At 34.4% G+C, this 15,491-nt stretch overlaps 1 protein-coding gene across 1 annotated transcript in view; it reads right to left on the bottom strand.

Moving 5' to 3' along the window:
* The window catches only part of LOC121739968 (kinesin-like protein CG14535), a 297,875-nt gene extending 288,431 nt beyond the window's left edge, over nt 1-9,444 (bottom strand). Inside the window, exon 1 of the mRNA XM_042132628.1 lies at nt 9,333-9,444. Within this exon, the coding sequence (XP_041988562.1) occupies nt 9,333-9,349 (17 nt within the window). The 5' untranslated portion in view covers nt 9,350-9,444. The remainder of the gene's footprint in view (nt 1-9,332) is intronic.
* Between the last annotated feature and the right edge of the window lie 6,047 nt (nt 9,445-15,491).

Genomic DNA, 15,491 nt, shown 5'->3' with positions numbered 1-15,491 from the left:
TGTTTACAGTATTGATTACGAACGAAAAAGACCAAAAAAATCACGTTTGTTGTATCAGGTGTCATATTTTTTTTTTTAGTATTTGTTGTTATAGCGGCAATAGACAATCTGTGAAAATCTCAGAAGTCTAACTATAGCGGTTCTTGAGATACAGCCTGGAGACAAACAGACAGACAGACGAACAGACATCGAAATCTCAGTAATAGTGTCCTGTTTTTACCCTTTGGGTACGGATCCCTAAAAAGCAGCAACGAATGCCGCTCCTATATTTCTATTACACGCAAGCATAAGAACTATTCTAGTAAATTCAAAACTTATATCTGCGGCTCCTTTGAGCGTCCGAAATCATAGACCCCACACATTTCAGTATATTTGAGGCAGCCAACATCAAATCCGCGCGTAAAATAAATTTTACTGTCCGTAATAATAACCTGAAGCTAGAAGTTAAGGCTATTCGTTCCAGTAAAGGAGTAGGGCTGCCACTTTATAGAAAGTTGGAGCAAATGTTGGAGTTAAAATGAAACGGCCTAACAGTTTTGGATATTTGCATAAGCTAGAAACGTAAGTTCTTTTAATAATATAGTTTTGAAAATCCAGAAGACTATAATAATTTCAAACACATAATATTATTTAAATACATAATAATTGGCTAATAGATAAAAAATGCAAATTTCAAGTTCTTCATAATTTGCGAGGTTCTTAAATCAAGCTGCATTAACATTATCTTTCTTAGTAAGAGAACTATAGATGAAACTCTTTCAAGTTCCATGCATTAAAATTGAATCTCTGTGCCAGCCCTGAGTTAGGATTCGGCACGGTCTAGTCTTGCGAGGGACCGAGCACTCACGGGGTAAACTCGTAAAACTTACAGACACGTTCCCTTAATTACCTCTTAAAATAGCCTCACAGTAAATAAAAGAAACTTGGGAAAAAATATTGAAAAACTAAAATTTATTCGTTATGACCCGGAGGTTTATTTATTTTAGTGTTCAACGCTTAGTTTTCAACCCCGTTCTACGTAAGTTAAGTAGGAAGGGTTAAGCATATTTTAGAGGTTTAACAAGAAATAGAGTAGATTTCTACGTTTATACTAATACTTATGATAAAACTCATTTTAACCAAACTCGATATTTATTGACCCAAAAAAAAGTTATTAATGTCGGCATTCAAAAACAAACCTCTACGACATTATTTCAAACTACGTCTGCAAGGATTAATAGTTCTGAGTTCACAAGCTAAATGAAGTCCTTAAAATAGGCTCTATGTGCACAATAATCCCTACAATATTTCCGATGCGCAACATTTCCAACATTCGCCATTTTAATAACGTACGATTCGTGTTTATAATGACACAATGAAGATAATGGTAGAGCAACATCGTATTTCGCAGACAAACAGTTTATTTATTTAAACAGTTATTTTTTTATAAAGATTTTTATTAAGGTCATTTCTAAGGTACTTTTCACAATTTCTTAGGCATTTCTTGGTGGCTGGCGTGGTAACAGGATCATCATCACAAGGTCAAAGTCAGAGTCAAATGGGAATCCACATCTAATAATTTGGGTACCCCAACTTATTATTTCACCTTTTTAAGATGTCTTCTTTCTTTAGAATAAATCTTCTTCGCATTGGTGTAAAAGACTTTATGTAAAGAAAGAAAACCTATTTTGTATGGAATGAAAAACCACTGCATGCTACACTCGTCGTCACACTACTTATTGTCAATATTTCAGTCTGAACCAAACCAGGAAACACGACATAAGCGGAACATCTGAACACTAAAAGTTCCAAGCACGCAACCCCACACTTATCATTTATCAGAATTATATTTATTGAGTAAGGAAATGGTGTCATATTAATTTTATTAGCGAAAAAGTGTACAGAATTTCCAGCAGAAAAAAATCAACTTCTATGTGCCAATGGAATATTTCGATCGTTGATGGTATCTTTTAGGGCGGCCCTTCGATCAAATATATCTGGGGCGGCCACTTTAATTTTTTTTATTTTAAATTTCAATTATCACATATTTTTCAAACTCTCCCATACCAAGGAACAAAACATTATGCAGATGTTGCATTAAAAATTAAAATAGCACTTTTTCTATGTAATACTCGTAGTTGTCCACTAAATAATATCAATTTTTTACTAAAATTATTCTACTAAGAATTGGGGTACAAAGTTCATTATCCTGTACTCCGAAAACGTCGTCATAATCCTCTATCGCACAAATTGTTTAATTATGGACCACACTACGACAAATTAATATCGCATGACACTTTTAATGATTGGATTTCAACGAATCCTAAATTCAAATTTACGGGATTAATAGCAATTTAAATCTAACGAGGGACATTTCTGTTATAATTTATAGAAGGTTTATGCCACATTTATAATGCCTGCGTTGAATGATAAAAATTATATTACAATATGTATATGGTTTGAAAGAGTTCAGAGGAGAGAGAGAGTCTCGTGACAATGTGTGCATTAAAAATTGCTGCCTAAAGCTCAACAAGTTTAATTGCAAATGGCAATCAAATTATTAAATGCTAATAATGTTATTAAAGTAATTACGCCATTGCAAAGTCAGTCGACCAATAACTAAAGAAATGCAAGTATAAGTCATAAGATAGATAACTAAGTAGCGTAGTTCCATTTATCCATAGGTCGCTGGTTCAGATCCGGCTCGAAGGACCAGAAATTATAGGGAATTGGAAAATATATATTATATATTTTCCAATTCCAAATTTTATAGTATACAAGTGCCTATGCGCGTGTAAATAAAGTGGATAAGTATCATGGTATTTTGGATCAAAGCTTATGAGTTATGGATCTAAATCGTGGATGTTATCAAACAAATATATCTCCTACAAACAACTACAAATTCTTTTTTCAAATAGTTTCAGGTAGCTAACCTATGTAAATGTGTTTCCAATTTGCCGAACCTATCTATCCACTCTTCACAGGTGCCTGTTAACACAGCCTCCAATTATTTTTCCATCAATTACGTCATCACTTTTACACTGACATCTATTTCGAGTAGCGGAGTGCTTGCTGCAGTTGATTGTGTAACTCTATACAATAGTTGATCGATTGTAAATTAATGAAGATCGTCATCAACATAGGACCGCTGAAATCATTCCAATTATCCAGTGCAGTGTAAGTACATGTCCTTTAGCAGGACTGAAAGGACCTATTTACTAAACTGCGTCAAAGTTATTTCAGAAGAGGTAACAATTGGGACGCTCAGTAGGAACTATATCATCATCATAATATTAGTACGCGAACGAAAAACTTTGTAACCCTTTTTACGAAAAATGGGAAAACGTAGGTGCATGAAATTTTGCACAGTTATCGTTTATACGGTGAAGGAGTGCATCGAACTAATATTATTTTGAAATTATGCTTTTATCATACATTTTTTAAAACATTACACACACTACAATACACACACATGAGAAATGACAGATTTTTGAGTGACAAGCCTATACATACGAATTATACTCTTTTATTTATGGTTGAAGTCTGTTGACAAATTGAAAATGGATTATAGTTTCTTTATTGAATCTTAAAAGGCCCATTCACGGCAGGACTGCACGGCAGTCCTGCAGTGAATGGGCCTTTTTAGATACTATTAGACAATGCTTACACGGCCAGTCTGAGATCAGCTGAGTCCCAGAGACAAGAGTTGAAAAAAAATTATAAAGTCAATATTTTTACAAAATATAGATAGTAGTCCTATGTCGTTGAAACTAAAGTCGAATTTCGACCATTCGGCGATCTCTAGTTTTCTTTAATTCATCAAAATCTGTGAAAGCGTCAAAAAAGATAGAGATAAAGATTTACTTTCTCTTTATGAATATGGACGTAGGGTTGAGTTTGGTCTATGGATAACATTTTTCCATAGATAACAATGTTGGGTTATCATAAACAGCTCCCCTGCCTGACTGCCTGAGGGATTTAATCTGAACTATATAAAGATGTTTAATCGTTGCGCCGCTGCGGTCCACTGATATCACGAACCAATGACGCCATAGAATAGCATGAGTAGCATGATAGGGGAAAATGTTACACGTTTTCAGAAAAATATGGATTTAATGTTGTAAGGTTCTATCAGAATCAAAGGGTTCAATAAATCAGTAAAAATGTCAAAAATTATTAATTAAACAATATATTATTATTGTAGAAGCAGACGCTAAAGAGTTTCGTTGTCGAAAGTTGTCCTGCTCGATGAGTAACAATAAAGTTCATCGAATTTGAACAATAATAAGAAAAAAGTCAATCAAAATTGTTCATGGTCAAGACAGTATACAGATATAATATAGTAATCTCTTAAAATGTCGTGATAGATAAAAATGTGATGTACGAAGTCCGTAGACTGTATTTCTTGAACCCTAAATCTGAGACAAAAACATCCATTAGCAGCCTTAAAATTTAAGGCTGCTAATGGATGTTTTTAATATTGTTTTTAGTATTTTAATATTTAATATTGCTTTAAAATAACCGATAAATATTTGTATTACTGCTCTACATCGGTACCCACCCCTCTAAACGCGTCAAATGCACTCCCCCAACAATATAAATCTAAAACAAGCTACGTGTATTACCCTTGCACATTGCAACGCTCCAAACAAAATTTTGAAGGTCGACCCTCCTTAAAATCACGCAAGCAACAATCAACTTTACTTGGAATAAAATAACACCCAGAATTGATTAATGAGAGTTTCTGTCTACACAATATATTAGATGCACGAAGCCGAAAATTTTCACTTTCATTATGTGATCTATTGGTTTTTGCTGTTGGTTTGTTTTTGACATGGCGCGTTAAAAGGGGAGCAAAATACTTAACAATATCCTACTGACTGCGCTAGTTCTAATTTAGTGCATGATTTTGATATGTTTTTGTAGACTTTTCTTATTTTTTTTTACAAATACAATATTAATATTATTATCAGGTTATAGTTTAGTATAACTTTGTCAAAACAACTGCTTAATTAGGATCAATTAAAGTATGTGGAGTTTAAAGATAAGAACGGACTATTATGTTGGACTTGTCAGACCATTACGGAATAAAATAATAATCCTTAACCTATCAAGCCCCATAAGGACACCGGTGACCGCGACAACAATAGAATAACAATAGATTTCCAAGAATCCGCGATCGAAGGATAAGCAACATTATTTGTAGCATTCATATAGTTGAATTCAGCAGACAATTTAGCGTGTAGGCCCGTTCAAAAAGGGCTTCATTATATTATTATAGGTGTTTCTTTTATTTTGAAAATTAGAAGTTAAACTGCATTTTTGATTATGAGTTTATATTATCTTTAAAAAAAGTGCTTCTGTCCAAACAAATAAAATTTACCAGACCAATAAAATATATTATGCTTCATAATAATTATTATTTTATACCTTTTGTGACTAATGCCTGTTTTCACCAACCGCCTCCTAACGCTAAGTGGTCCCCTAGCGGCCATTAAGGGTACATATCCTTCAAGATTTCACGAATTTTTCTATGTCACGTTTGTCCTCAGGGCGTAAGAACTTTTGCATTACTTTTTTTAAATGTGTTTGTTTTAAGAGAATATTTGACCCGCAAAGATCGCTAGGGAACACTTAGCGTTAGGAGACCGTTGGTGAAAACAGGCATAAGAGTTACATAATATATAAACTAGATAATCTACGTATTTGAGAATTAAGTTTCTCTTGTTCAGATTATTTATTGTTTTGATTTAATACTATAATATTAAATAGCTCTTAAATGGTAATCGAAGTTAAGTCCTAGCGAGTAACAAAAGGATTACAGTTTTATTGTCGTCTAATGACGAGAAACCTGTTTGGCTTGAACCAGCGAGGCAAACGTTGGCTTACAGTATTTTGCACAGGTGGATGGTTTTAGAAATGAAATACTGGATGCATCAAACTAATAAAACAATGTTTTTAATCATTACGTTTAATGATTTCACTCATGTTTTGGGTGTTATGTTTTTCTCCCATATTTTCTGTTGGTCTCCCTATTAGTTACATATTATGGGAATTGGCAAGATGAGTAATATTCATGTTTTTCGTCCAAATTAATTATGTTATGTTATAATATGTACTAGTTTTATTATTAGTGTTCATTAAAACAATATATTATATTTTTAATTTAGTAAATATATTTTTTTCATATTAACAGTCACTTGATATTATGCTTTACGTCGAGTCAATTTACTTGTTTTTGACCTTTTGAAATCGTTCTTTAACGACAAAATCCGTACGTCATTCAGTATCGCAAACTCGATTTCGTAGAAAGGATGAAAATGGCTGAATCGGTGAGATTGAGAATTACCATTCACGTGTTTTTGTCGAGAAGTCGCTTCGGAGAACGTATTTCAATTTCAACAACTTTGGTAATAGCTAATCAAAGTTTTGTCTACGTACAGACTTTTGATTCAGTTGGAATTTGGAGTTTTTGTATGACATACTTAATATTACTATAAAGGGATACAGGTTGCAGCAGCATAAAATTGACCTAGAAATCTGGAGCGTATAAGAGGTAATTTTGGTTTGGTTTACTGCAAAACCAAAATTACCTCTCATAAATGTTATGCAACCCGTTAGCACTAAAGTTTGTTACATAAAGTTAATATACCTAGCGGAATAGAGAAACAAAGGCCTGAGCAAGAGAGATATCACTATCAGTAACACTGCGTGTTAAAAAGAGACGTGTAATACATGAGAGCAGCACTCTTTTTTTGACGTCCAGTCGGCACGTGCCGCACGTTGACAATTTAATCTCATAGAAATCATGTTCAATCATGCTTGTGTAAGTGTATACGTACACATACTTTTACACACAGATGAAACCAATTTCGGTTACGTTTGACAGCTCGAGATTGTTGCTCTATTCCGCTAGGTGTATTAATTTTATGGTTTGTTAGCTCTAGCGATCTAACGATTTTGAACCATTGGACAGTAACGTCTTTACATTATGACGACAGTACAAAACTCAGGGGTGAAATTTGAAACACAGAAAAACCTTTTCTTGTATTTGTCATTAGTCCAAGCTTTTCAGTAGTCAAACAAATAGTGGCTTTATCTATATGAACATGTGATAATTCAGTATTCAGGTACACCAGTCTGCTTCGTTATGTCCCCCCACTTCTCTCTAGTACCACTCCCGTCGGTGCAAATCTTTTGATAAGCAACGCGGCGGAGGCAACTTTACACGCGTGTTGATAAAAAAATGAATTTTTCCTTTTTTTTTGTAATAAGCTGATGTTGACGCTTCACATTTGTTTTAAAGATGTGCCATGTGGTGTGTGATTTTCAACGATCTGTCCGCAAAGAACAGTCTACAAACACGCTCAAATTCCTCAAAATATCTGTATATTGGCTAGTATGCTGCGCCGAAATTACATCAAAATTAATTCTACAGCTATAATGTTTTGACTTCATACGCGCCAATATAATATAATGAGAATACCCTAAAAGTTAGACCCCAACTAATGTCCTTAGTCCTTACAGTTTCCTTAGCTATGTAGAGTTCTACGTGTCTGTATCTTACATTTTAAAATGGGTCTAACACATTTAGCATGGCATATTTAAAGAGATTTTTATCCACAGAATAGGGCCAAAAAAATCTAAAATTTTACCACTTGATTGCGTAAGTATTCCTTATAGGAATAAAGAAGGGTTCCTTTTCAAGGAAGAATACACAGAAATATATTGGCAATTACCGTGGTCATGCTAAGCTGAGGAGACATCGGGAAAATGCGCTGCCTAGATTTTCAGTTTTTATATTTATTTAGCTGCTGCATGCTGGTATAACATGTAATGTGAGCGGTGACAGCCACTCGTCTCTAGAGGCACTGAGTCTTGCCTCGCAAAATACAGCTACATTTTAAAAATAAACTAATTAGATACGTATGCCTTGTACTGGAAACCTCGTATTCATAAGAAGGAATGAAGGAATTTCTATATGGTATAAAAATTTCTTTGTAGCCGGTGAAAAAGTTAATTGAAAAATATGAATAACTTTCAGGTGCTACGAGAAAAGATTGCCGGATTTTTATTAAAGCGAAATTTTTAATTTTCTATGCATTATTTTTAATATTTAATCTCTTACAATGTAATGGGTACAGTGGATACTAAATTAAAATAAAACCGGCGTGAAACAGCGCTTGCGCTGTGTTTCGCCGAATGAGTGAGTTTACCGGAGGCCCAATCCCCTACCCTTTTCCCTTCCTACCCTCCCCATTTCCTTCCCTACCCTCCCTTATTCCCTTCCCCCCCCCCCCCTTCTTAAAAGGCCGACAACGCACCTGCAGCTCTTCTGATGCTGCGAGTGCGACAAAAGTTGCTTTCCATCAGGTGACCTTGCACGTTTGCCCCCTTATTACATAAAAAAAAGAATACTGATTAACTTTACAAGATCTGCACTTTTCAGACACAGCGAAAAAGTCGTAATATTATTATCATACAATCAAAGACATACTTTGACTTGATTAGGCTCTTTTGTCACATTATTATGTATTGTTTCTTTAATACACAGTAAGTTGATTGTGATTCCTAGACCATACTTAATTTAAAAATAATAAAACTATTATTGAAAAGCGGACGTTTTTTTTTTTTTTTTTGTAATTGAAAAGCTGTTTTCTTATTGTTATTTTACGAGAAAATAAATTCAGTTAAGTATCTAATTGATTTGCGCACGAAGGGTTCCGTAACATTATAGAGCAAAAATAAGCTAAAATTGTGTTTTTTTTTTTTGTATGGGAATTAATTAATTAAGTACTTATTTTATTTAAATTTTAATATTAATTATTTAAAAGTATAAGTACAATCAGTGTTTTGTGAATAATTTATAATTTCTACTACTAAAACACGACGATTTTTTGAATATTTTTTTCCGATTTGAAATATTTTGCATACTACCTAATTTTAAAAAATCTCCCAAAGTTCGGTTTACAGGAAGATTTTTAACCGTCGACAATTATTTACTATGACTAAAGACTAATTATCATCGTAGGTACAGCCTAGAATCGAGTGTAGAGTATTCTCTTTTAGATAGAGCGCATACCTATCTAATATTATTAGCCATACAACTTAATCTGACTCTCTATGCTAAAAGAACTTGAATTACCTAATCTTACCTAGCTCTTAACAATTATTATTATTGTGTAAATTCACAGATACCTAAGTAACTAAGTATTAAAAGCAAAAAGTTTTCAAAAAACTTCTTGCCGGATATCCGAACGCGAATACTTTGTATTTCAACTTGAGTTTTGTATAATTCCTGAACATCTGTCAATTTTGATATAATTTTTACACAATACAACAAAACAACTTACCGATTAGCGAAATACATCCGTAAAACAAATCAGAAAAAAACAACGAACATGTTCGAAATTCGAAATGTCGTGTAAGTTCGCGGCGACGCGAGGCGGGAACGCGGCCGCTCCCGACGGGAAAAGCGGCAACTCTGGCGGGAATCGCCCGGTGTTGCCAGATTTTGAAATACCTGTAAATTTACCCCTGATATTATCTGGTTACATTTTCCCATAATATATGTGAGTGGAAATTGAACTGAAAAGTGATTTTCCCACAGTAAAAAATAAAAATGACTATGTTGTGTGTATTACAGTATCGGAAAACTAGCTATCTTTGTGTAACAAAGGGAAGCCTTAGTGATTATTCTAAATATAATATCAATTATCAGCCATTCTCAAAGTGTGCTCCTCGGGGCCTTGAGGCTCTGCAAAGATCTTATAGGGGCTCTACAAGCGATACATATTTTTTTAGAAATGTCACCAGACACGAGTATGGAGACAATTGACATGGACACAATGTTGGAGGCATTCAAAGATTATTTTTTTTGGGTCACATGTCACTTCTTAAAAACCGCCGCCAAAAGAGTTTATATTTATATTATATTTATAATATTATAAACCGTTGGTCTATAATCAATATTATACGATTAATAGGCACTTTCGAATAAATATTACTGAAATGGAATAGCACAGTAAAGCCCATGAATGAGATTTTTATAAAATTCAATTGATGTAGACATATTTAAATATTTCTATAGAAACTTTATAATCAGCCTTTACATTTTGTGGTACATTTTACGGAAAAACTATCACGCCTATTTATTTGTGCTTTATCACAGTATTTTTATACATCTACATTCTACATGTATTTTTATTTACATGTAGAATGTAGATGTGATATCATCAGTCAGTCAAGGAGTGACGACGCGAGCCCTCAGTCCTCACAAAGCTCGGCTTTTAGCTATACTTGAGCCCTTGTTTAGCCCAAAGCTCGGGTAAAATTACCGAACTGGCAACACCGTTTCATCCAGGATCATGAATGAACTCACAGGGAAAACGCATTCCGAATTCCGAAAACAATGCGGTGATTTTTTTTTCTTTTCCACCCAAAGCTCGGTTGATTCCATTTGTTCGCTTTGTTCGAATCGAGAAAATGAATTAATTAATTTCGGGAAGTAATAAAACGAGAATTCCAAACATTTGTTACTGAAAGGCGAATCTGAGTATAATTATGCTAAAAATAAATAGATTAGAGCTTTTTGAGCTTTTTTTATAATGTTCCTGGGTAGGGAACAAAAGATTATAAAGAAAAAACTTGTGCTATTTTTTATCTGTAGGTATCATGATCGGTTCATTTTTGAGTTCAACTTCAACATACCAATAATTATTATTATTGCTGTCCTCACGTCATACGCAACACCAACCAGCGCCGGGACTATTTTTGACTAACGTTATATCCTTAGAATATATTATTAGGTAATTATATAAATTATACTTATAATGTAAAAAATTGTTTTACTATCATAAAGAACACAAATAATCAAAAAAATAATGACAAATATCAATTAATTGCCCAGGGTACACTTCTTTCTGAAAATGTCCAACAATGAAGTGGATTTAGACAAAAATAATAATTAATTAACTATTTATGTCTTTATTTTATTATTATTTAATGAAAATAAAATGCTGCGTAACGTAATCATATTTTGTAATTTTATATTCGTATTTTTTAACTCTAGGCCGGTAGAAATCGACACCAAAAAACCCTAAATTCGCAAACCATGATGTAGTGCTGCATTTTTGGTATGTTGTTTGGATCAGTTAGGGTGATGTAAATCCCAATTTGCAACTTCGAAGAAGTTGTGCTCGCTGCCCACCACGTGATAAACTGCGAAAATTCACTTTTTGCTCTAAAAGTCATAAACTATGCGTTTCCGACAAGTAACATTCACTACATAAATGAAGCTAATTAAATTGGCAACAATTTAAGCCTAACCACAGCTCTCTTAACCTTATAACAACTAAGCTGTGGCCCTTCAAAGATGGTCCGTTTATTCCAAAAATTTGAAATTTTTAGTTTTGCTCCCGTTTGAAGCAAAATATTGGCAAAACCGCTCGTTCTATGAGAAGGTCGTAAAGTTGTAGTACATATAATTTTCTTTCATTAGAGCACAAAACAAAGTCTGTGAGACAAATAGTTCACTCACGATATCTGAAAAATTAAAAGAGGGTAGAAATAGATTTTTAAAGAATTGAAACAGAAGGCATATAAAATCATAAAAAAGGATACTTAATACTTTTTCATTTGCAGGCTAGGTAAATCAACAAAAGTACAAAATTTGGGAAAGTAAAATAAAAGTTTATACGCAAATTGAATGTTTAAGAAGCTGCAGTCACTCGGCGTTTTTTTTTTTTTGGTTGAGGTTCAATTTCTCCTTCCACCTCAGGTTTGTCACGTTCCTCTGGTTAGTTAAGCTCTTCACTTTCCTGTTCTTCCTCAACTTCCTCGGTGCAGTCTCTGAGTATACGGAACACCTCCGTAAAGTGCCACCAGACACTTTTCGCCAGCTTCAGCAATACTTTCATGCGTTGCATCTGTTAGGAGGAAGATGGCAGCCAGATCTACTAGGTCCTGCCTCTTCTGAAATTGTCCAAAAAAACATAAGCCCGAAGGCATTTGTTTAGTTAATGGGAGTTTACACTGTTACCGCCTTCACCACGTGGAGGTACTCCCAGCTTATTTTTTGATATATGCAGATTGTGAGTGTTGTGTTGTGCTCTAATAAAAGAAAATTAAATGTACTACAACTTTATTTTACGACCTTCTCATAGAACGAGCGGTTTTGCCAATATTTTGCTTCAAACGGGAGCAAAACTAAAAATTTCAAATTTTCGGGAAAAACGGACCATCTTTGAAGGGTCACAGTTTAGTTGTTATAAGGTTTAGAGAGCTGCGGTTAGGCTTAAATTGTTGCCAATTTAATTAGCTTCATTTATGTAGTGAATGTTACTTGTCGGAAACGCATAGTTTATGACTTTTAGAGCAAAAAGTGAAAAAAGTCGAAAATTTTCGCAGTTTATCACGTGGCGCGCAGCGAGCACAACTTTTTCGAAGTTGCAAATTGGGATTTACATCACCCTAACTGATCCAAACAACATACCAAAAATGCAGCACTACATCATGCTTTGCGAATTTAATGTTAATTTCCACCGGCCTACTCTAGGTACATCTAAACTCTAGAGGCTCTAAAGCTACCTCTAAAGTCTAAAATAATTAAAACTTATAAAATATCAGTGCAGTGTTTGAAAGGCGACATCTAGTATCAGAATACTTAACTAATAAAGTAACTCAGACGTCTTGTTAGACCTCCGCAACACAAACTTTCTAATTCAACTTCTCATCAATAGATGGCGTAAATCGTAATATAAAATAAAAAATTTGAAAAAGTGTTTTTAATTTTCTGGACATTTTCTTGCTACAATCTACAACAACATTAATTATATAACATATATTTATAATTTATTTGAGTTTATATTGTAGGTGAACTTACAGCTTATTTTTTCGCCGATATCCTTTTGGGGTAGTTTTTCGGAAACTTAGGCTGGTTAAAGTAAATAAAAAATATTATATTTTATTATTTTAGGCTACTACCTAGCTTTCATGGTGAATAAAAATTTAATTTTCCATTTACTATATTGCCCTAAAATGCTTGTTTCCACATGACACGTTATTAAAGTTTGGCATGTATAATTTAACGCGGCCACAAAGAGTTTTAAAAATAATTAAAATGGGTAGTTAAAATATCGGCCAAGTGCGAGTCGGACTCGCACTTGGAGGATTTTTAATACCGACTAAAAGACTACTAAAATAATATTAGTACAGAAACAACAAAAAAATTATCAAACCCAACCTAACCTATCCCATCTCCTTGAATGTTAATATGAGCTGGAATGAGCTACCACCGTTTCTTGTGCTAGATACAAAATTAAAAATAGTATAAAATACTTCTTGTAACAAATAAATAATCGGTCAAATAAGTTGGACTCGCGCACGAATGTAATGTTGCTCTATAATCATGGTAAGGAACGAAGGGTTCCTTACCATGATTATAGAGCAACATTAGGCCAAAAATTGTGTTTTTTGTATGGAGCCTCCCCTTATTTTTTATTTTATTTTAATATTATTATTAAATATAATATGAAAGTACGCATATAACTAAGGACTTTGAAAAAAAATCAAGTACCTACCGGTCTGTTGCCATTATTGATATAGAGCAAAAAAGGCCAAAAAAATCGCCTTGTTGTATGGGAGCATCCCTTAAATATTAATTTTATTTTGTATTTGGTATTTTTTGTTATAGCGGCAACAGATATACTTAACAATCTGTGCAAATTTCAACACTCTAGCTATTACCGTCGTTGAGTTACAGCCTGGAGACATACAGACAGACAGACGGACAGACAACGAAGTCTTAATAATAGGGTCCCTTTTTTACCCTTTGGGTACGGAACCCTAAAGAGTACGTGTTAGTCTTGAGAGACCACAGACTCACAGAAAACCGGCGTGAAACAGCGCTTGCGCTGTGTTTCGTCTAGTGAGTGAGTTTAGTGGAGGCCCAACTGCACCCTATACCTTATTCCCCTCCTTTTACTATGCCTATCCCTATTCTCTTCGGCTTATTCGCTTAGCCTATTCCTTCATAAAAAGGCCGGAAACGCACTTGCAACTCTTCTGATGTTACAGAGTCCATGGGCGACGGCAGTTGCTCTCCGTCAGGTGACCCAGCTGCTTTTTTGCCCCTTAATTTCTTCAAAAAGGGAAAGAGAACAGGGGAATAGGGATACACCATATCTCTATCTCTCTTTCCTTATTCCTTCAATTAAGCCTAGGCTGGCAACTCGGCGCCGGTAGTTAGATAGGTACACGAGGTTAGATACTTTCCACCAGGTGACCTGTTTGCTCGCTTGTCCCCTAATTTTATATAACCGATCCCCTCTTAAAGGCTGGCAAAGCACTTGCAAGTTGCAACTTTTCTAATGTTGCGAGTGCACATACTCGTTTGCCCTTTAATTTCATAAATACGTGTGTGGTAAAACTTACAAAAAGAAATTAAATAAAAAAAGGCGAGAACATAATATTATAATCCCACCAAAAACATTTTCATGTAAAAATGTTGCCAAGACGAGAACATAATATTATAGTTCGTGGTGGCGCAAGGTGTTCCGTGTAGCGGTGTGGTGACGGGTCTGCGAAATGTGGATGATCGCTGGTAGAAATGCGGTTAGTTCTATCGTACCCGCAACTCTGCCTGGAGCGCCATGGGGGGTAGACTACGCAGGAGCCCCACATACCCCGGCCGATATAACCAATGCCGGGAATGCTGTAAAGCATTTCCCCATGTAAAAAAAGGTAAAGGTAGACTCTTTAATCAACGAAATCTTAATAATAATATTATTCAATTATTACTGACTCCAAAAAGTGTTAATTTATTTTTGATGGCTGGCTTCTTGACATTGTGTTTGTGGTCCAAAATTAAACATCTCCTTTTTCTATTATTTATAATATTACGGCCGTTAGTTATGAAATTAATATTATTTAAGTATTAAGTAGATATCCACCACAAGCCCTTTACATACCTTTTAGGTTTAACTACTTAACTTTTGCTTAACTTTTTTATATCTATGTTGTTAGATTAATATGGTGTTATTATATTATTGTTTCGTAATTGTAATTGCCTATGGTGAGCACGAGCTATTCAGAACAGGTTGTAAGGCATCAATTATAATAATATCTAGCTTTCTCTATTAAATAAGTGAGAGTACCTAATTATTATTAGCTCTTAAAATAATACTAACGTGATCACTAGCGCTTTTAGGTAACCAGTACCAAACCCCATGAAACTAATAAAAAAATCTCGGAAAAACGATTTTCCCCTTTATTAACCCCTGATAATAGTAAAATTCGTGAAAAATAACCGCAAAGAGGGGTTAAAATTTTAACATAACCCCATACTATGGGGTTCTATGTTGACCTTTGAACCCCGATGCATCTCATTACACTAATGCAATGTAATTCTATTTCTGTTATGGTGTCAGAGGACGCTCGATACGCGCATGACCGACTATCTTTTATCTTTGCGTTCGGAGTACAATGTACATCGCGTTTAGTCCGCACGCCGC

Source organism: Aricia agestis, chromosome 2 (assembly GCF_905147365.1).
Source record: "Aricia agestis chromosome 2, ilAriAges1.1, whole genome shotgun sequence".
Classification (NCBI taxonomy): domain Eukaryota; kingdom Metazoa; phylum Arthropoda; class Insecta; order Lepidoptera; family Lycaenidae; genus Aricia; species Aricia agestis.
This window is presented reverse-complemented; position numbering and strand designations above follow the sequence as displayed.